The sequence below is a fragment of the Phalaenopsis equestris genome, unplaced genomic scaffold, assembly GCF_001263595.1.
Source record: "Phalaenopsis equestris unplaced genomic scaffold, ASM126359v1 Scaffold000447, whole genome shotgun sequence".
In the NCBI taxonomy this organism is placed as follows: domain Eukaryota; kingdom Viridiplantae; phylum Streptophyta; class Magnoliopsida; order Asparagales; family Orchidaceae; genus Phalaenopsis; species Phalaenopsis equestris.
The window spans coordinates 10,610-32,878 of record NW_018164888.1 but is presented as its reverse complement, the minus strand read 5'-3'; the positions used below and the strand labels follow the sequence as shown (position 1 = coordinate 32,878).

Here is a 22,269-nt window from a genome sequence, read left to right as displayed (position 1 = left end):
AATATCTTTCGGAAGCTATTCAACTAGTAAAGAAAAAATCACAAGTAATTTTCACAGAGTTGCCCCTGGGATTAACTTCAATGTGAGATGTCCGGCATCTAATTGACTTTGTCTTTAGTGATGTTGATGCGGGCGTCCAGCTCCCTCACAAAAATTGTCACGACTTCCAAAGCCCTAGACCGGTTCGGTCTAAGCAAAAGAGGGACCAACTGATCCTTCTAGGCTTGGGCTTTCCTACTATTTGGAGAGGGGTACACCCTCTTTACCCTTGATCTATAAGTATGTAGTTTTCGTGTTTTAGGTTAGTTTTGAATTATCGACGTCCAATTTTCCCTTCTAGGGCTGTATCTGAAGATAAGCGGTGCACCAGTTGTATCTCATCCGAGGCGGTGGTTATCCTAGACTCTCCCCATCCTCAACATTACCTCCGTTGCAGCCAACTTCACCATCACCGCTGAGCCAACTTCATCATCACCGCTCAGCCATTCCTCTTCCCAAGAAAAGCAACCTTGTTGCCTCCCTGCAGCCCATCCCTTCTTCCTACCCAGCACAGCCATATCTAACTTTCCACAACCTCCCCGCATAACTGCCAATCGCCGCTCCTCGCTGCCGCCATATGGAAAACAGCAAACCTGATGTATTTGAGGTGTTTAAGAGTGGAGGTTCATGATTCAAAATGAAACAGACTGGAGTTAAAGTGTCTCAAATCATATAATGGTAGCGAGTATCATGATAAAAGGATTAGAAGTTATTGAACATCAAAATAAATGAAGCATGAGTTCACTATTCCGATGATACCATAGCAGGTGAGGCATAGTGCATGAATAGAGCCATCAAAGAATATGCCAGAAGTATGATGTTGCAGGTAGGCTTGACAAAACAATTCTGGGCAAAAGAATTGCCTACTACAATTTATCTGATCAATCGTGGTCTGTTAGTATTTCCGAATGAAGGCTTACCTGAAGAAGCCTAAAGTGGCAAGGAGATGAATCTATCTCACCTGAGAGGACTTGGTTGTTTATGGTATGTTCATGTTGATGCATGATCCAGAAGTGAGCTCGATTTAAAATCAGTCAGGTGCACTTTCATTAAGTATAACTCGGATGAATTTGTGTATAGATTCTAGGATTATTGGAATCAAAAATTTATTAAAAACATAAATCTTACTTTCAATGAAAATGAGATGTACAAAGACAAAAACAGAACTCAGGATTGTCCATCAGTTACTTCTGAAAACTCCTTCAAATACAATCAGGTAGAAGATACTGATGATGAAGAAAATGGAGAAATGATAGATGCTCAATCTGGTGAAGCAACAGAAAGTTTCCCAGTCAACTGCTACTGAAGTCAAGAGGTCCAACAGAGTTACACGACTGATACAAAGGTATTCTCCTGTTTTGTACTATCTTTTGTTAATAGATAGTGGTGAAACAAAGTGTTACGAAGAAGTCGCTCAAGTTGAAGACTCAAAAGAGTGGGAGTTTGCCATCGAAAGATGGATGCAGTCACTAAAGTCAAATTACACAAAGTTTAACAAAACTACCAGATGGCAAAAAAACACTACACAATAAGTGGATCTACATATTGAAAGAAGAGTTAAATGATATCAAACGCCACAACGCAAGGCTTGCTGTGAAGGAATTTCAACAAAAGAAAAGGAGTGGACTATTAAGAGATATTGTATCCAGGAGTGAAAATAACAACTATCAGAGTTGTGTTGAGCTTGGTAACAAAGAAAAATCTACATCAAGGGCAGATAGAATAAAGACAATTTTCTTGCACTTTGATTTAGCAGAAGAGTTGTATATGGTGCAACCACAAGGATATAAAGTTCTAGGAAAAGAAGACATGGCCTATAGATTGAAGAAAAACTAATTTGTGGCCATGTAGACATATAGGTTTCAACATGAGTGAGGCAAAATTATAGGTTTCAACCTATATGTTCCTAGAGACATGACCCTCTATACATGCTCTCATAGTTATGGAAGAAAGTCAACAAAAAACCATGTAGGACTTCCTAGAGACATGTTGAAAGCTATATGTTGAGAAGGTCCTACATGGTTTCAACATGACTGAGGCAAAAGTAATTTGCACCCCCTTAGGAAGTCGCTTTAAGCTGTCAAATGAACAATCACCTAGGTTTGAAGTTTGAAGCAGAAAAAGTATTGATGGGGAGAACTATGTAGACTTCAACAATTGAAAGTTTGATATATGTGATGATATGTACAATATCAAATATTGCACATGCAATGAGAATAGTCAGCATATACATGCATAATCTAGAGAAACATCATTGACAAGAGATAAAGTGAATTCTCAAATACTTTAGAGAAGCACTCAACAAGGTACTTTATTTGAGAGGTGTGAGAATTACTACAGAGATACATAGACTCAGATCTGGCAAGGGATATTGATGGTAAAATAAGTACAACAGGGTATGTATTCACTTGTGGGAACACAGCAGTGCGTTGAATCTCTACGCAATAGAAGATTGATGCCCTAGTAAGGAAATGATTTGGTTGCAGAGATTTATGATAGAATTGGGCAAGGAGCAAGGGATTGGAAAGTCTTATAGTGATAGTATAAGTGTTATTCATCTAACTAAGAATGATATTTTTCATGTGAGGAAGAAACACATTCAGCTAAGGTATCACTTTATTTGTTCTCTCCTAGAAGATGATTAGTTATCTTTGGAGAAGATACATACAACTCAGAATTTTATAGATATGTTGACTAAGGTGGTTATAATTGTGAAATTGAAGCTATGCTTGGCTTCAGTTGGAGCTCAAAAAAATTGAGACCAAGGGTGAGTAACACTAGTGTACACAACTATGAAGATGGTGCGAGTTTGGAGAGGTGGTCGTAAATCAGTCTCCAAGTAGGAGATTATTAGGTGTGAAGCCTGATTGGCAAGGAGAAGCGCCCAGGAATAGTGCAGCGCACAACGCAATGCCCAGCGGGTGTCCCTGCGCCTAGAAGCAGTCAACCAAGCACCAAAATGGGCGCCCCAATCCCAGTGGAACACCTAGGCTCCCAGCCAAAGGTCCCAGGCTGAAACCTATTGACATTAGAGGAGCTTAGGTGCCTAGAAGACTCAGTTTCAGAAGGAGGTGAACCGGCCATTAAGCCTCTGAAGCGGTATTCTGCAATTATTACATTTTGTTTAATTACTTGTTCGTGTGCTTCTATTCAAGTATTTTGTTTCGAATCTCTCCAATCGGTATTCTGCAATTATCTTAATATCATAGCAAGTCTCCAATTTAGTCCCCCAATTTATCCAACCATACTTTTTTGGTCATTTGTCATCATACATATAGAATTTTTAAAAGTTGGCAGCCAGAAGCAAACTTTAAAGGTATTACCAATTGTTATTTGTGTGTAGATAAGATTCAGGTAGCTATCTATGATGTTTGTTATTTGTGTGTAGATAAGATTCAGGTGGCTATCTATGATGTTCTTAGCCATGTGTTCAACGCAAAACAAACATGTGAGGGGCAAAAAGCTATATGAGAATAAGGATGCGAAAAAAAATTCTAAGAAAAAACATGAGCATGATAAAAGCTTAGCAAAGTAACAAGTTATGGAAAAGATATAAGATAGGTGACGCGGGATTGGTCAGGATCTGGACCGGTTTGGTCCAGATTGAGAGAGGGTTGGTCGGCCGCCTCTAAGCATAGGGTTGCAGCCCAATTGGAGTGGAGCCCACTCTTAATAGTAGTAGGTCTTTTTAAGTGTTTCTTTGATGTTTAAAGCTTGGTTTTTTATTAATTTGAGTTTATGGAGTCGCTAGCTCCTCCTTTCCTATTCTAAGGTTGTATTCAAGGGTTTTGAATGGTGCTCTGGCTGTATTTTATGAGGTGGTGTGTATCCTCTTTTACCCTTCCCCTACTCTCCCCTGCATTGATTCCCTTCATCCTCTTAACTTTCCCCTTACTACCGCCACTCATAAAAAAGCAATTATGCGGTCCTGCCCAACCCTACTATCATTCTTCTTGTCATTCACCGAGAAATGAAAACCAGCTATTACAGCTTGCCGCCAGCTTGTTGAATCCCTTCTCCTAGGCACCACCTATATCCTAGATTCAACCTAGTTCTAGTGTTGTGTTGCTATTTTGTTGCAATTTTAGATTTCCCTGTTGTTTGATATAATTTCAAATTTTGAATTCAGAAATAATATTTATTTTCCCTAGGTTATTTGTTAAATTTCGGTATCAAAAGGTCTAAAACTTTAAAACAAGTTTAGCTGGCGTATGAAGCAAGGAATAGTTTAATTTAGAACTATTCAAAATTGTTGGTGCACCAATATTCATAGAACCTACCAGATTGTCCTATGGAAGAGCCAGCAGAAAAGGACATAGCAGGACTTGAGCAATTTTCATCATTTGTCATCTCATATACTGCTGATATCGCTGCACGGATGGAAGCTAGCTTACCATTGGAAACTACATACACTGTACAGAAGCTAGGACTGGATCCTGCAATTTTAGAAGATAGTTTGTTTCCCTTCCTGCAAATCATTTCAGATATTAAAATCAGAAAGAATTTATTTTAAATAGCGCATGATGTGTCATCACATTTTTGAACCTACATATAAGTTCTAGACCCAAAACTGAAAGCATTCTTAACTACGAATATAAACTATAAGCAATGTCAACGAAAACAAAAGCCTCAGCATTGAAATTCAGTGTTGAGAACATACAACTGTAGAACGGAGAACACTAACTTAGTAAAAGTTTCATAAAAACTAGTAAAAGGAATGCTAATAAAGCCTACCAATCTTTCTTCATATTGAGAAAATCCAGAAGAAAATTAATTATTAAGGGATGGATATTTAAATACTGTAAAATTAACAACAAGAGCAACCGGAAAGAATATTCATAAGCATGCAAAAAAATGAATTTTTAAACCATCAATCAAATATGATATAATAAGTTTCTTTAGGACAGTTTCTTTCAAAATTTCAATAATATAATCAAGTAGTTACAAACTATCTATGAACAATTATACATTTATGCAAGCCAAGAGCCACACAAGCCCAATCTACATAACTTAAAAACAGATTTGAGTAGATATTTTAAAATCAAAAACCATAAATCAAACATCAACAAATTTTGTTATCAAAGAACCTCGCTGGACATAATCAATCATTAACTCTATCCAAAAAGGCAGTTTACCTGTCAAAAACGATCACTCACAATGCAGTTACCAAAATATGCACTATCATTAACATATTCATATCATGCCCTTAATCATTAATCCTTTGATTGATTGTGATTGTGCTATCTCGATAAAAAATGCCCAAAATTCTTTGATTGATTGTGATTGGCCTAGGAATGGTCATATTCCATTGGATTTTTTTAGGAAAGATGAAAGTTTTAAAATGCTTTCAAAAGCATAAATTTGTATTAAAATATTGTTACCATTATCCTCATCATGTAGAAATGAAGATTCAAAGAAATTTATGAGATCTTTCATGCATGATCAAGCATACCAAAGTGAAATCAAGACAATAAACTTTTTTGTTCTCTCCTATGCAACAGTAGCACCTCTCTCTCTCTCTCTCTCTCTCTCTCTCTCTCTCTCTCTTATAATTACACTACGCAAAGGAGGAATTTTGGCCACAGCACTTTTATCCCTACCCAGGAAATAAAATCAGTAGCATTGGGAAGCATATCAAAAGTGTATCACTAGCTACTGTTCTGTAAAATGCATTGGCGTCGAGGAGAAAAAACTCTACCAGAAATGATAAAAGAAGAGTTAACTAGAATACTCCTTACCTGCTAAAGAGAGTTTGAGAAGAAGCTCCTACAACAAGTACTTTAATCTTTAGTTTTGCAATCTCGTTTGATAAAGCATCAGCAACATCATCTGCTTCAATAACAACATTTGTAACTTCTACCTGCATAAAAATATAGGTAAATGGATTGCCAAGAGTTTTTCCTTGGTGTAGCAAAAAACGTAAGAGAAATTCTAACCTTTCTACCAGCAAACAAATGCTTGTAAGTGAGAAGCATTGAATTCGCTTGCCACTCTACTTCTTTCTTGTATGCAAAGGCTATGTCATCCCTCACTTTGGAAATAGGAATATAATTTCCCACTAAAGTTTAAACATTAAAATTATAGTGAAATAAGCATATTTCAACTTATTTATATACAGTTAAAGAAAGAAAGATGCTGAGAATGCAGCATATACTCACATTAAAAAAAACAAGCCAGATAAATAATATATGCATGGAGAATGCATATTTGCATGATCTCACATGCACAATTAAGAATGGATAATAATTCTAGAATAACGAAGGTTCTTCAACAATTCAATGCAAAAACTTTTAGATCCTTTATCACAGTCAAATATCACATCTAGCACCAATAGTTATCACGCAAGCAATTCCTCTAACTCTCTAAGCAGCTCAATTGTACTCGCAATCTATGGTGCCTGATTCCGAATATCATTCTCAAAAACTTCAGCTCAGCTTCATGTCATTATGGATTTTCAATTTTCAAAGCCATACATAATCTAACTAGAATTACATAAGAACAAAAAAATATATATTTCAGAGAATCAGACCGCTAACAATGAAGATAGATTATTTGCAGGAAAGCACTGCTAAGTTAAACAACACCACCTATTATAGCAATACTATCCATGTAAGAAGTTCACTCACTTGATTAGCAATATTCAACATAGTTTCTGCGATTCAGTTCACAAATGTAACATTTTTTAGTAGGAAAATACATAGTTTGTCCTTTTCTTCATTGAATCGGAAACATATTATTTATTTTTTCAATTTAACCAAAAGCAACAAAGATTCGATAAAAAATATGAGAGGATGTTGGATGGTATGTAGAAAACTGGATTGTTGAAGAACACCACAAAAAAAAAAAACATTTAGTAGAGAAGTACAGAATTGGGTTGTCAATCTTGACTCACTTGCTGTTGGAACACTGGTTATCTCAGGGCGAACATACAAAAGCCTGAAATGGACCATTCCTTCGGGGACAAATTTTTTCAAAGCCCACTGCACTACACGTTTACTTCTTTTAGATCCATTGACAGCCACTGCAACGGTTCGAAATGACGCAGCTAATGGTTCCCCAATTTCTTCTGCTTCTTGAATTTCCATTCCTTTAATTGTTGCTCATATAACAGATTCCTCCTGTTATTAGAAACAAAAAGCAAATTCAAATCATCCGGAAGGCTCATTAATCGTTTTAGGAAAATAAAAATTATATAAATAGGTAGTCCAAAGTCCAAAACAAAGATTGTCATGAACTGCGCCCACAATTCAGGTTGCTCCTAATCTAATTTATGTCCTATAAACCAGAAGATGAAACTTAAAACTACATATTTCCAACACTAATGTCAAAACAAACAACTTAAAATAGAATTGTAAACATAAAGTTGAAAAAGTGCCTCTTTTCCTATCGAATATTCAAACAAGGGGGATATAACAGAAAAAAAAAACGGAAAACCTTAAATTAATCAAATTGCCTTCGAAGCTTGAAACCCAACAAAATTTTTTAGGACAAACTACTTTGGCCACCTAATTAAAATTGAAAATCATTGAAACTAAGGGTTCTGCAAGCGCAAACCTTCTCTAAGAGCCAAAAAAAATAGAGAGAAAAATTATCCAGACGAAACACATTCAACTTCAAGAGCTTGAAGACTTTGTAAGTTTGGGGGAGATGAACAAAACAAGAAATGCAGTTTTTAATCACGGAATTGACAGAATAAGACCGCAAGACAAGAGCTTCTAAGCTTTTAATTACTCGGAACGCTGAAACCCTGCATTATGGAACGAAGTAAAAGGTAGGAGCTTGACCTTCTCGAGTTCTGGCCTCCCTCCTCCGGCTCAAATTTTCAAAAAAATATTTAATAATATAATATATTCTATTCATTTTGTAGCATAAGAGCAACTTCATATACATCTTATTTACACATAATTATGCTACAAAATTATTAATATATATAAAGTTTTTCCGTATTTCCTTCAAAATTTTGTATTCTGTTCCGCTTATTAGATTTTCAAGTACCTTTACAAAATTTTTATATAACTATTTTAATAAATTTATTTAAAAATTTAAGACCTTGTATATACATTAAAAATATGATCACACGATTCTCAAGAAAATTCAACAGGTCTTGCTTATGAACACCAAAGGGCTGTATTTGGATAGTCAAAAGATGTAAATAGAAATGTCAAGTGTTTTCTTCAGTTGGAATTTTGAGCTGACCTAACAGAAGTACAGTCGAACGAAATAATAGATGTCACCTAATTCGAGAGACGGTGTTTGTAACTAACTTCCTCAACTGATTCTAAAACACCTTTCTAATCCTCTGAGAAGGCCCCGTGTCTAAGGAGGGATGCTCGTCATACTACGATGATACATGCTTTACCTAATAGTTCAAGTACACCCTAATGACAAGAGAGGGCCTCCACTTAGGATTTCAATGAGGAGGGTCGATCGATGACCTCTCAGCCAATTGAATGTACGCCTACTGACCAAAGTTTTTCAGTTAACCAAATGACAAAATTAATGGGTCATTAAATGCCCCTCTTCAAACATTTATGAATACGAAATAGTGCAAATGTCAGTTATGAATATGAAAAAACCCCGGAGTCAGTTACAAATATGAAAATGTATGGTAATATTGATTTATAACGTTTCTATTAAAATAAGGATAAATATGTATTTTAATATATACGCCAGGAAACCATAAATAGAGGGTCATTTCTACAAAAAAAAATGACTACTAAATTTACTCTTTCAAAACTTGTGTTATTGTGCACTATGTTTCCTCTCTTAATCTTTCTTTCTCTTTGTTTCCTTCATCCATCTAACACTCTATACCTTAGGTGTAATCCACATGACATATTTGGATTCAATATCTTAAAAGGTGCGATGAGCATGAAATCATATCACCTACAAAAATAGGAGCATGTCATGGAGAATGAACTCATTTAGGAGATACCACAAATATAGAGTAAGCGAGGAAATTTGTGCAACCAAAAATTCAAAAACTCTAAGATCAAATGGTGGGTTAGATGGCAGAATTGATCCTTGTGCTACTCGAGGGAAGAATTGTAAGCTCCTCAGTAATAAAACCCTCAAGAAGAACTTAAACCCCAAGGCTATTGAGCAACTCATAGGATAAAAAGGATGGAAGACTCCCAGCATCATGATAGTGTTGGGCCTACACCGCTTATCACAACACAATTTGGACAAATGGAGGTCTACCTTCAGCCAGAGACTATGGTCCCCCAATAGATCTCCTATGTTGAGCCATCAGAGAAGTTCAAACTTCCATCTTTGGAATCTTAATGATCCAGTCAACCATATCGCCTCCTTTAAGTCGATTGTCTGCCTTCTCAAAATCTCCAACATACTTAGGTGTCGGTTATTTTACACCACACTAAGGGACTTGGCTCTCAGATGGTTTAATGGCCTTCGAAAGAAGTAATCATCTCCTTTGATGAATTTAAGAAAAAGTTCACAATGTAGTTTGTCAGTGCCCAGAAGCCTTGTAAGAACTCACAAGCACAGTGACACGTCAAGCAAGGGGCAAACAAGAACCTTTATGTGTATGTCTCTAGATTCCCTAAAGAAATTCCAAAAGTGCGGGATCTAGAACCGCGACAACACAAGCTGCCCTGACCCAGGGGCTAAGGAACAAACGATTCAAGTATTTTATAGGGTTTACAACATCCCAATAGCTTGGTCGAACTCTTGGAGCTAGCCAACCATCATAATGCGGTGGAGTACGTACCCATTAATGAGAAAGCTAAATAGCCTATTGCAGCTCACAAAAGAGGGCCTCGCGAGATGATTGATGGAGATTAAAGGATGGCCCACAAACCAAACGTGAAGTTAGTTGACTGCCACGTGATGATAGTGAGGCTGGCAAAAATTTTTGAAGTGGATGGAGCCAGTGGAACGACCAATCATCAGCTGAGAGTTTCAATGGTTGGGTAAGTAGAGGCCATACAAAATAAGGAGCGCCTAAAAAATGCTCCACTTATGAGAAATAGAGCTTTTCTTTGGAATAAAAACAATTTCTGCAAATACTACAAGGACCACAATTAGGGGTGTAGACGAGCTGAATACGAGCGAATCCTGGGCATGAGCGAAGCCTAATACCCAGGCTCAACTTGTGTTCAGCTCATTCATATTTCAAACTCAAAAGGTGTGTTCGTGTTCGACTTATTTTCATAGCGAGTTGAACATGAGTTGTTCATGAACTAAGAGTCGTATTGATAACCCTAATCACATATACATAAGAAGTTAAGGGTTGGGGCAAATATTACTGTTTATATTAAAACATCATTTCAATCTAATTTAATAATTTTTATTTTATTTTCTTAATTAATAATTTTACTTGCTTATAAATCATTATAGCCCTGTAGTCAATTAAATCCTTAAAAAATACTACTCATCAATATATATAATTGATGAGTAATATTTTGAGCCAAACATGAACGAACAAATCTTTGTTTATGTCTGACTTATTAACTTAGCGAACGAGCCAAACACAAGTTTCTTAACGAGTCAAACACGAGCTCTTTTGACAGCCCTAACCACGATCATGACACCTTCCGAATCTAGTTGAAAAGATGATATGAGCCAAGAAACTCAAGGAGTTCGTGGCCCTATGTGTGTCAACCCAAAGATAGGGGAAAGCCACTTTAAAGAGCCTGTTTGATCCAACATTATCTACATTGCAAGGATAGTGCCAACCATCCTGGAAGAATACTCGGTCAGGAGGGCCAATCATAAGAGGCTTCGAACAAAGGAACTTTGCACTGTTGTTTTTTCTCTAAATCGAAAGCCTCATCCCCTGATCATTATTACTTACGTGGATTTTCCATCAAAGGAGAATCCCTACAACAATGTTGTTGTGGTTACGATAATGATTAACAATGCCACGTGGGTAGTATTTTGGTTGACACTTGCAGTTCAGGGGATATCTTGTTCAAGTCAACCTTTGACAAAATGCATATATCGTTCGATTGGCTAGTAGAGCCAACTGGCCCCCTCTATGGTTTCTTTGGCTACTGAAAGGAAGCCCTGAGAATAATTGAATTTTTTGTCACCTAGAGAAGGTAACATCTAGTTTACCAATATAGAGGACTTCTTGGTGGTTGATTTGTCACCCACTTGCAATGTTATTTTTCATTGCCAACTCCTCAATGACTTCAGAGTTGTGGTCTCCATGTATCACATCATAGTAAAGTGTCTCTGCGACAGAGAGATAATTGTCATTTGAGGTAATTTGGAACAGTCTTTGACATGCTACCTTCAAGTTGTCTGAAAAGTTTAGAAAGATTTGTTTAACATTCAAACCAATGAGAGAGGGGTCTCAAGACCAACGAGACAACTATGGAGAGTCCTGGTGTCAATGGAGAGTTGGGTAAATTTTTCTTAATCAGTGAAAGTTTCAGTGCAAGTTATAAAGACTTGTTGATCTAAAATCTCCGAGAGCATCAAGACATTTTTTTTCGGATCGATCATTGAAATGCCAGACATCCAAATTGATGTAGCATACCACCACTTGAACTTTAGTCGCGTTGCTCGACCAATGAAGCAAAAGATGAGAACATAGATCATGACTTTAGTTGGGTCGATCTAGGAAAAGGTGTAAATGCTTAAAAAGGAAGCTATATTCAGAAGATACAATACCCAACTTGAGTCTCAAATTTGATCAAGGTCTAGAAGCTAAATGATAAATGGAGAATGTGCATAGAATTCATGAACCTGAACTCTGTCTGCCTAAGGGACAATTATCCCTTGACAAGGATCTATGCTCTAGTATGCACAACAATCGACCATTCAATAATGAGCTCCCTTATAGCCTTCTCAGGCAATCACCAGATCAAAATGAATCTAACTAACACGGAGAAGATGAAATTTTTCACGAGTGAAGCCATTTAATATTATAATGTAATTCCCTTTAGGTTAAATAACGTTGGGGCTAACTACATCCGTTTAATAAATGTAATTTTTTTTATCAAAAAGGAAAAAAATATTGAAGTCCATGAAAATGATGACCTAGTTAAGAGTTGGTCGGCCGAACAACATATAAATGGCTTAAAAGAAACATTTCAAATGCTCAAAAAATATAATATAAAACTTAATCCACTTAAATGCACATTTGGATCTTCAGTCAGCAAATTCCTTAGATACCTCCTGACACCCAAATTTATTAAGGCTACCCTAGAGAAGGTTCAAGCACTAGCAGTTATGCCCTCTCCCTAGAGCACTATGGATGTGACAAAGTTGACTGGAACGAATAACAACGCTCAGTGAATTCATGTCAAATTTGGGCGACAAATGTGTAGTGTTCTTCAAAATGCTAAGGAAAGCTAAGAGCTTTGAATGGTCGACCAAATTTAAGCAAGCATTCTAAAGCTTAAAGTAATCATTAGCCTCATCATAGCTACTACAAAAATAGTCGACCAAATTTAAGCAAGCATTCTAGAGCTTAAAGTAATCATTAGCCTCATCATAGCTACTACAAAGCCCTAAACTGAAAGAAAAACTCTCTGTATTTGATAGTATGGCCCGAAGCCATCAGTTTGGTCTTGGTTAGGAAGGAGTTGATAAAGTAATTCTTAATCTACTATACCATTTTGTCTCTCAGAAGAGTTGAGGTTAGGTACTCTATCATGAAAAAATAGCATTTGGTCTAATTACCTTTGCTCTCAGACATTGGTCATGTTTTTCAGACGCATCTAATTAAAATTATCACAGACCATCTCCTTAAATTTTTGCTCAATTTCCCAATGTATTCTTGTCAACTTCTAACTTGGGTTATAGAGCTCAATGAATATGATATCACCTACATCCTTTGAATGGCAATTAAAACTCAAGCTACAACTAACTTTCTCAAGGAGTTCTCTAAAAAAGAAAAATTGATCGAAGGAACCAATATTGACAATTGGACTTGGACCTAGTACATTGATGGAGCCTCGAGTCAGGAGAGAGCAGGAATCAGCCTAGCAATAAGTAGTTCGACTGAAGAGCATATTTACCATTCAGTCATCCTTGAGTTAAAAGTCACCAACAACTAGGGGTGTGAATGACTTGATTTTGAGCCAATCCAGAGCTGGCTCAAAATCAAATCGTGGATCAATCCAGTAAATTTCGACCCAATTAAGTGTGGATCGATCCGATTTTTTAGCTGGCTTGAAATGTAAATGAGCCAACTTGAATGTCATGTTTGGCTCATGAATCAAATCAGTCTAGGTCAAACTCGCATTGGCCCGCCTAACCAGCGCACTAGAAAAAAATGTATTTATTGTGAAAAGAGGGGAGGCAAACCCCTACCAATCAGCTCAAGCAAAAAAGGCCTCACCAACTTATTTGGCAAAGCATTATGCATGTAAAACTAAAAATTTTGGTGTTATATATGTAAAAACAAAAGAATTTGTTTTGATATCGATCTAATCCCAATCCGTTCTATGGACGGATTGAAATCATATCGAAATAAATTCGATCATTTAATTTGGATCATGCTTGGCTCGAATGGTTCGATTCAATTTTGTTTTGAGCTAAAATTTGTTCTGATTTTTTAGTAATTCACGATCTTTGAGCCAATTTCATAGCCTTACGAACAACTAGGAAAATATGAAGGACTAATAGTCAGTCTACATCTAGCTTACCAAATGGGCATCTGACATTTTCTAGTGAAGTCAGTCACAACTGGTGGTAAATCAAGTCAATTGTGAATTTGAAGCCAGAGATGAAATGATGGTCAAGTATTTAAACATGTCCATGGTAGAGATATGGAAGTATGTGGACTTCAAATTTAAGCACGTAAGCCTAGAAGATAATTAAGTGGAGGACCTTCTATCCAAAAGCCTTTACTTCGAAGAAGGGATGCTTTAGAAGATTCTTTGGTCAGCCATTGAGGAACTGAAGGCTATGGAGGTAGGAGTAGAAGACACAAAGAGCTGGAGGATCCTTACATACAATATCTAAAAGCCAAAATGATTCTTGAGGAAATTTTTAATCCAAGAAGATTCAAGTTCAAGTCTACGCAATACTTTGTGATTAAAGGGAAACTTTTTCAAAGGTCTATCACATCATGAAAATTGAGGTAGAAAAAATCCTTTTGGAAGTACATAGAAGAATGTGGGAGTCATTTTAGAGGAAAAATTATGTCACATCCTCAATTTGTATACGAGCATACTTTTAACACTACATCTTTCATGGTGCTGCAAAGGGGCATACTTTTAACACTGCATCTTTTGGAAGTACACTTGAGAATGTGGAAGTACACAACAACAAACTTACTTATGGACACCCTCATGAAAGATGTAGAGGAGTTTTCTAGGAATGCAAGCAGTGTTAAAAGTATGCTCCTTTGCAGCACCATCAAACCCTCTAGTTGCAGCCAATTGTCAGCCCCTGACTTTTTGTCATCTAGAGGCTTGACATCCTTGAGTTGATTCCTCCTTTGAAAGGCCAACAAAAATTCTTTTTAGTCATATTGGACTACTTTTCAAAGTGGATTGAAGCGAAGATCCTTTCCCAAATTACTACAGACATCATTCAAAATTTCATATGACAGACATCATTTGTTGGTATAGTTTACCCCTGGTGCTTATCACCAACAATGGAGCACAATTTCCTGATTAAGGGGTAAATAATTTCTACCAAAATCAGGTAATCAATCAAAAATTTAAATATGTATATCATCCCTAGATGAATGGAGAAGCAGAGGTTGTCAACATGATACTTTTAAATCTACTAAGGAAGAAATTGAACGGAGTAAAAGGCAATTAGGTGGACTTTCTTCCATCTATTCTATGGGTCATCCAAGTGACACTATCATCAGAGATCAAGTAAACCCCTTACATGTTTTCTCATGGGATGGAAGCAATGTTGCTAGTGCAATATAACTATCATAGTCAGAGGGTCGTCACAAACACCACGTTTGATAATGAGAATCTCATTAACTGGCAAGAGGCAAATGATGAAGAGATGATGCTTGTGCTTGACATATTAGAAGAAAATTGAACCAACGTAGCACTCCAATAGAAGGAAGTAAAAGATAAGGACCGCTCAATACTACAAAAAAAATGTCTGAGACAAAACATTTGCACCTGATGACCTAGTCTTGAAGTAAGCCGACCAAGCAGCTTGAGGGAAAGCTAGTGAAAAACTTCACCAGACTTAGACCTGTCGATTCATTATTGATCAAAAAGTCATACCAGGAGCCTACAAATTAATGACGTACACCAAAAAAGAAGTTCTTTGAACATGGAGCAAGGATGATCTCAAGAGATTATTTTCTTAAACTGAATACAATATACAGACACAAGAAGATAATAAAGAAGCTTATTTCAAACAATTATTAATTTTATTCAAATAAGATACTAATAAAAACGTTGATTAACTATGCGATCAAAACCCCAGGTTCAAACAATGCTCAGGAAACTCTAGATATTGATACATTTTGGCATTAAAACGACACTCGAGAAACTAGAGTACCCTAAAAAAAAGATAGGCTGACAATGGCTTTAAGTCGTCCGATCAGTCAAACATGTAATGATTCATCTCACAAAACACCTCAAACTTGATTCTCTAAGTTTTGAGCAAAGGAAATTCCATAGGTAATTCTTAACCCAATAGCAAAAAAGCTTCGCAAAGGTTATTGAAAAAATCATTGGAAAATTATCAAAGATTACCCCCCTATGAGGAGTAGCGCGACTGAAAGACAATGTGGGTCTAGTCAAATGATAAAAACCCCAAAATATGGCCTGAGTTAAATGTTGACACCCTAAAATGAGTAGTTAAGTGACGCATATCATCCGAGTGGTTGAGAAAAATATAAAATGACTGACAATTACAATACGATGTCTGATTGTCACACACATATTAAAAATTAACCCTCAATGCTCAAGCAAAAAAAAACCTATCCCTAAAGCACAAACCAAGTGAAGAGTCAGAGATGGTTCCTTGTCCAATAGTGACAAGCTCAGCGAAAGACACTGTGCAATTCAACCTAACAAGTAAATCTCGGTGATTGAAATCATTTAGAGCAACGACTTGATCTAGTGAAAAGATAGACACAATGTACAACTTGAGCAGCATTATGAACACTTAAATATTGACTAAAAATACTGGAAAATAATGTGATATGTCATAAATAGGCAAATCATGTAAAGAAAGAAAAATTAATCACATGTGAAAATCAGCCAGTGGTAGCATTTCATTAATATAATTGTTTGAGTACATGTAATTCTGAACAAAACTTTTCATTTGCATTAATTCAAATACACTTTAAAAAAATTAAGTCTAAAAATCTTTGGGTTGAGTGTTAGAAGACCCATCGTTCACCACATTATTGCCTCAGACTCCTCTCTTTGTACTGAAGTTGAAGAAGTGGTGAAAAGTTTTTTGAACTCATCGAGATTAGAGTACTTAGGGTGGACCATCCCAACTCTGAAAAATTGGTTAATGGCCACCTTGGTACTTTTCTTTAGATGTATAACTTGAGTGTTAAAAAACTCTTTGGGTTTCTTCATTGTGGTCATTTTCCCTTTCAATTATGCATTCCTCTCCTGATCAATAGATACCCAATTATACATGATCATCAACTCCACCTACGCCTTTTCCAGTCAAGGCCACCCAATCCTCCACCCAAAATTACTCAAGACCTTTTGTAAGCCCTACGGCCCAAGCTCATTGATGATGGTTGAGGAGTACTAGTCTATTCTTAGAGCTTGTGGGAACCAGTCTCTCAGCACATATGTTATAACATATCTTGAGTTTGGGCTGAGAAAGACCTTTGATCACTCCTCCTATAGTGGGCTCTAGTAATATTTAAGTCCCTTATGTTTCTTCTTGGGAAGTAAGAGGAGAGAGGAGTCATAATATTTGGCCAGAGTCTTACCCTTCCGCCAAAGTTGTTCTTATTTAGAAACAGATAGCCTTCACTCTAGAATAGACTCTAGCTCAAGATCCTCCTCTTCAGTTGAGCTTTCCTCCATGCTTTCCACTTCTACTTATTCTTCCAAGCTAATTGGTAACAAAAAAGAAAACCAAAAACCTCCACTCTCTCAAAAATATCAATGAAGCCCATAAAAAATAACAAAGAAGCTCATAGGGTCAATGGTCATATCTGTTAGGAGTAAAACACAATTGAAATGAAGTGAAACAGAGCTAAAATGGAACTAAATAGAGCAAAATGGTGGAGCTATTGTGGGGCTCCAAAGGCATCACAACTGGCACCATAAGCACCAAAGATGATATAAGACGGATTAAGGCAATTTGGGATGAATTTTGAGCGGATTTTCATGGCTCCAAGTGATTCAAACTCCCCATGAAGTGATTCAAAGCATCTAGACACTTTGGAAGGCTCTTTAATGAAGGGATATGTCTCTTGAATGAATGGACATGTCTTTTAGGATTTAAAAGGTGTGACTTTTGGAGAGAATTTGGGAGGAAATTTTGAATTCTTTTTGAAAGGAGACAGCCCCTAATTAAAAAGGAGAGGGGTCTAGGGCATGAGTGTGGCTTGAGAGTGAGAGAAAGGCTTTGGAGAAGAGAGGATTTTCTTCTAGGGTTGTAAGAGGAGAGGGAATGTGAGAGATTTCTTCTTTATTACATTTCTAGGAGAGAATTGAGTGTGATTGTAAAGAGAGAAAGTGCTTAAAAGGAACTTCTAGGGATTTGCTTCAGAAGAACTGTGAGATAAGTTGTGTTCTTTTCTTTCTTTTTTTTGTAAACTTGTTTTTATATATAAAATTCGTGTTTTGTCATATCCATCTCCTGAATTCTGAGTAGTCTTCTTTATCCTTCTCCCTACAATGAGATTTGTTTTTGTAAAGAATTAATTTTATTTTATACAATTTTAAATATCAATAATTTGTAATTATTCAAATTATGATCTTCATTTATTTTTCAATTTGGCCATTTGAAAGTTTAAAATTTTTTGAGAAACATAAGATCCGAAAGGGCTATGCTTTCTACAACATGGTAAGAGTTACATTTAATTTCATGGGTGAGAATGTAAACCATGGGGTTGAGTGCAAATAAATAAGAAAATATACTTTATTAGATGCAAAATTAGAGATTTTAATGTGACTGATTAAAATCCCCAATTTGGTCCAGTTGATTGAAATATAATGCGAGATTGTTAGCTCTCAGACGAGAGAGAAGTGGGAGCTCTAGAGTAAGAGTCGTTATCCTCCCAACCTAACCATGGAATTAGGGACCAAACTCTGGATTAGTCAATATTTTTTATGCACTTGACAGCGCGTAAAGAATAGAATTGCTCTTATTTGGCTCAATACAATTATATAAATTTTTAAATGATTTTAATTTATTCATAATCCATAAACTCATTGTAATAGGGAAGGATGTTTTCATAAATTTGAACTCTTCATCATAAAAGTTTGTTTAGTCTAAGAGGCGAGAACACTGATATCTTCAAAAGATGAGATATTTGAGGTTACCTTGAGTTTTGAAAATGAGAAGCAAGGTAACCCATTTTAACTTGTCTTTTTTACTTTAATTTTATAGTTTGAATATTTTGATTTATGTTATTATCATAAGAATTTTCATCTTCCAAACTAAAACTTGATAGTAAAACTAAATCTTCCAAACTAAAACTTGATAGTAGTATACTAGAATTAGCTTAAGGGATTTCTTATTGCGCTTCTCTGTGAGATTGATATTCGGGTTTTAAAAAAGTCCTATATTACTTGAAGTGATACATGCACTTATGTAGACTCCTAGTGTGTGAACTATTTTATATATTTTATATAACATTTCGATTTTGCACATTAAATAGTTAATATAAATTGGGTCAAGATTTTGGCCATTTTTTGGAAGCTAAATTACTAAGCTTAGGACGGGTCAATTTTTTGGCACTGTTACCGGAGATTTAAATTAACATAAAATATGTAGAAAAATAGCATACATCAGGGGCACATCAATCATCTATAGTACTAAACTTGTGTTCTATACACAAGTGTCTTCTAAAAGCTCTATGGTAAATGAATTTAGGGTAGACTTCTCACATGCTTGAATAGAACCAAATAATTGTGGAGAATACTTGGAAGCCATAGGACATGCTTGAAGATAACTAACTCAAAGGAAAAATAAGAAATGACAGAAGAGAAGGAATAAGAAGATTTGAAAAGTGAAAATCCCATTTTTACTTTGACCCTTATATTAGGGTATCCAAGAAGTTCAAAACAACATAAATTTGTACCTTAATCTCTTGGAATTCTCATCAAATCAGTGTCAAATTTGAGAAAATGAAATGACATAAAAGTTCAAAAATTCAAAAAAAAAATTATGAAAGGAAATATTTTACATTAGACCTTGGCCGATACAAGAATTTAACTCTTAATACAAAGCTCGCCACCCAAATTTAAACTTCTTAATGCTCTCTTTCTTTGCCCAAATCCTTGAGATTGAACTAGCTACCCAAACCTTTGTCAACTCCATCTAGAAAATCAACATATCTTCCCGGAGAGTTGCCAACTTGACCATATATTTCTGGTGAAGAGCCACCAATTCTTCCTTTGGCTCTATTATGGAAACTCACTCTACATGCCAACTTCCCAGACAAAGGAGTCCACTGTTTCATCCAACTAGCAAGCCAGTGATGCTGGAGATCCTTGTTGACCACTGGATTCTATATCAACACCCTCAGGACCAGACATACTATAGGAGGAACCTCCATCATGGGTTGGAATAGATGGACCCTCGGTCATCTCTAGAGTTGAGGTATTGCCAACTTCCATTATCAATGAGTCGATAATCTACTTGATCTCCTCTACAAGAATAATCATGTTAAAAAAATTAGAGAAGAACAAATCTACTTAGACAGAGAAGATAAGATTTCCTAGTACATATAAGCCACATCATTTCAGATGAATGAAGACTCTGAATAAGAAGCGAGTGAACAACCACTTGACTGCTCTCTTCAACTGAAGGTAAGGTAGCTGTACCCCCAAACAGCTGGACCTGGATCTTTGCAATCATGTAGAATGGTTACTAAGCAGTTCACTCATGGATCAGAGCCAGGGCAAGGAGCGTCACACTAGTGGCATGCACGCCGGCCTTGCACTCCATCTCACGATGGAGCAACATCAAGTCAGATGACAAGGTCGCTTCCTCTACCCTTTCTTTCTTTTGGGTCACTTTCTTAACCTACTTCTCTCCTTTGGTTGGCTCTATTTTTTTCCCTCTTCAGCCTGACTAGCCAGCCTTCTCCCTCCAACCCCTTCATCCCTCAGTTTCTTCTTTATTATGGGTTCACTACCCTCCAGTTTATTTTTCTCCCCTACATATTTGGGAGGGAAGATATTTTTAGTCAAAAGTCTAAAGGTCTTTGTCATGGTTGCCTTATTTATAGATGAATTTTTACTACTCACAATAACTCTCTTCTGTTAACAATCGATGGAAGACAGGAAGTTTAACTAAAGTGATGGAGAAATGCTGATCGCGCCTTATTTATAGGAACTGCAAATAATTTCAATTACTAAAGGTATTTGTCTTATAAGAAATGTTGCTTTCAAAAAGTAAGAGAACCAAAAAAATAAATATGTACATAAAAATATGACTGAATGAATCTTGAGAAAATTCAACTAGTCTTACTTATAAATACCAAAGAACTGTATCGGGATAGTCAAAAGACGGAAACACGAAGCATCATTTTGTTCAATTGGAGCTCTGAGCTAGCTAAATGAAAGTATAGCCAAAGGAAAGAATAGATGGCACCTAATATGAGGGACAACCATTCATAACCAGCTCCCTCAACCAATTTAGAATTCTTCACAATGATGGCCAAATGACACTCCATGGAACCACATTCTAATCCTCAGAGAAGAACCATTTTCTAAGGAGAGCTGTCCATTTGATTGCAATGATATACCCTCTGTCTGATGGTCCAAGTTCTCACAAATGCTCGGAGAGCCTATAATCAAGATTCCATTGAGAGGGTCAACCAATGGACTCTCAGTGAACCAAACGTATGCTGACCAACCAAAGATTTTTAATCGACTGGATAACAAGATTAATGGGTCATTGAATGTCCCTCTTCAAGCAGTTATGAATTTAAAATGATGTAAATGTCTGTTATGATCATAAAAGGGTACCAAGGTTAGTTACAATTATAACAAGGTATAATAATGACTTGTAGCATCCTTATCAAAAGAGGGATAAGCATATAATTTTATTGTATAACCTTAGAGCCTATAAATAGGGGGTCATTTCTACAAAAAAAAAACTACTAAATTTACTCTCTCTCACAACTTGTGTTACCGTGCATTTGGTTTCCTCTTTCAATATCTGTGTCTCTCTGTTCCTCTCGATTGTTCAATGCTCTATACCTTGGGTGTGATCCACATGACATATTTGGATTCAACACTGTAATAAAAAATAAAAAAATTATGTCATGTCTTGTCATTAAAAATAAAATGTGTCAACAAAGATAAAGTAATTTAAAGAAATAACAATAATCCTATTTTCTATTTTAACATGATTTTCTTAAATTAAGTTGGGAAGATTTATTATTTGGACATTATTTTTTAGAAATATAATTAAATATGCATCACGGTGCACATAGTTAGTCCAATATCCCTTTAAGTTTTTATTAGGACATTTGTAAGTAGTAGTACATTTTAGACCAAAATACACTAAAGAAGAAATATCCATATTAAATTATAACTCATCCAAAACATTGGCATTACATCTCCAACACCCTTATTCTTGATCTCGTATTTTTCTTGCAATCCTTATTGATTTCTATGTTCCTTTATTATGAGATTTCTCTTAATAGAAAGAAAAATGATATTAAAAGTGTTCATAAATAAGATTAAATATTATTATTTGACTTTGACATGATGTATAAGAATCAAAAATAATATTAGAGCACTTGATCTTAAGTAATTCTTTTAAGGTCCTCTTTCTAAATAACTTATTGAAGGGAGAAGAGAAATTAAAAAAGCCATTTAAGGGCCAGCAATATAGCAAGATAAACATGTATTTGGGTTCAACATTTCATGGGATATAAATTATTCAGATGAAATAACAATTGTCCTGATATTTTTATTGGATCAAAATACAATATGTACTTGCAAGATTATTGTTTTTATCATTTTTTATAATTTAAATTTTGGCTAATAATTAAGTTAAGAGAGCCAAGCTTTTTAAATCAATCTTCCTGTTATGAATTTCAAATGAATGTCAATAAATAATTTATTTATTTCCCCATATATTAGAGATAGATATGTTTCTTCCTATTCT

The 22,269-nt window shown here is 35.8% G+C and overlaps 1 protein-coding gene across 2 annotated transcripts in view; it reads right to left on the bottom strand.

Annotated features, from left to right (window-relative positions):
• LOC110027787 (U-box domain-containing protein 52-like) overlaps nucleotides 1-7,875 on the bottom strand; it is a 60,604-nt gene extending 52,729 nt beyond the window's left edge. The window contains exons 1-5 of one of the 2 annotated variants that reach the window (XM_020729346.1): nucleotides 7,824-7,875; nucleotides 6,932-7,157; nucleotides 5,976-6,097; nucleotides 5,778-5,899; nucleotides 4,320-4,507 (exon numbers count right to left, since the gene is read on the bottom strand). In XM_020729346.1, coding sequence (XP_020585005.1) covers nucleotides 4,320-4,507; nucleotides 5,778-5,899; nucleotides 5,976-6,097; nucleotides 6,932-7,124 — 625 coding nt within the window. In that variant the 5' untranslated portion in view covers nucleotides 7,125-7,157; nucleotides 7,824-7,875. Of the gene's footprint in view, nucleotides 1-4,319; nucleotides 4,508-5,777; nucleotides 5,900-5,975; nucleotides 6,098-6,931; nucleotides 7,158-7,593; nucleotides 7,684-7,823 lie in introns of those variants that run through there. The other variant, XM_020729345.1, reaches the window with a different exon arrangement.
• Between the last annotated feature and the right edge of the window lie 14,394 nt (nucleotides 7,876-22,269).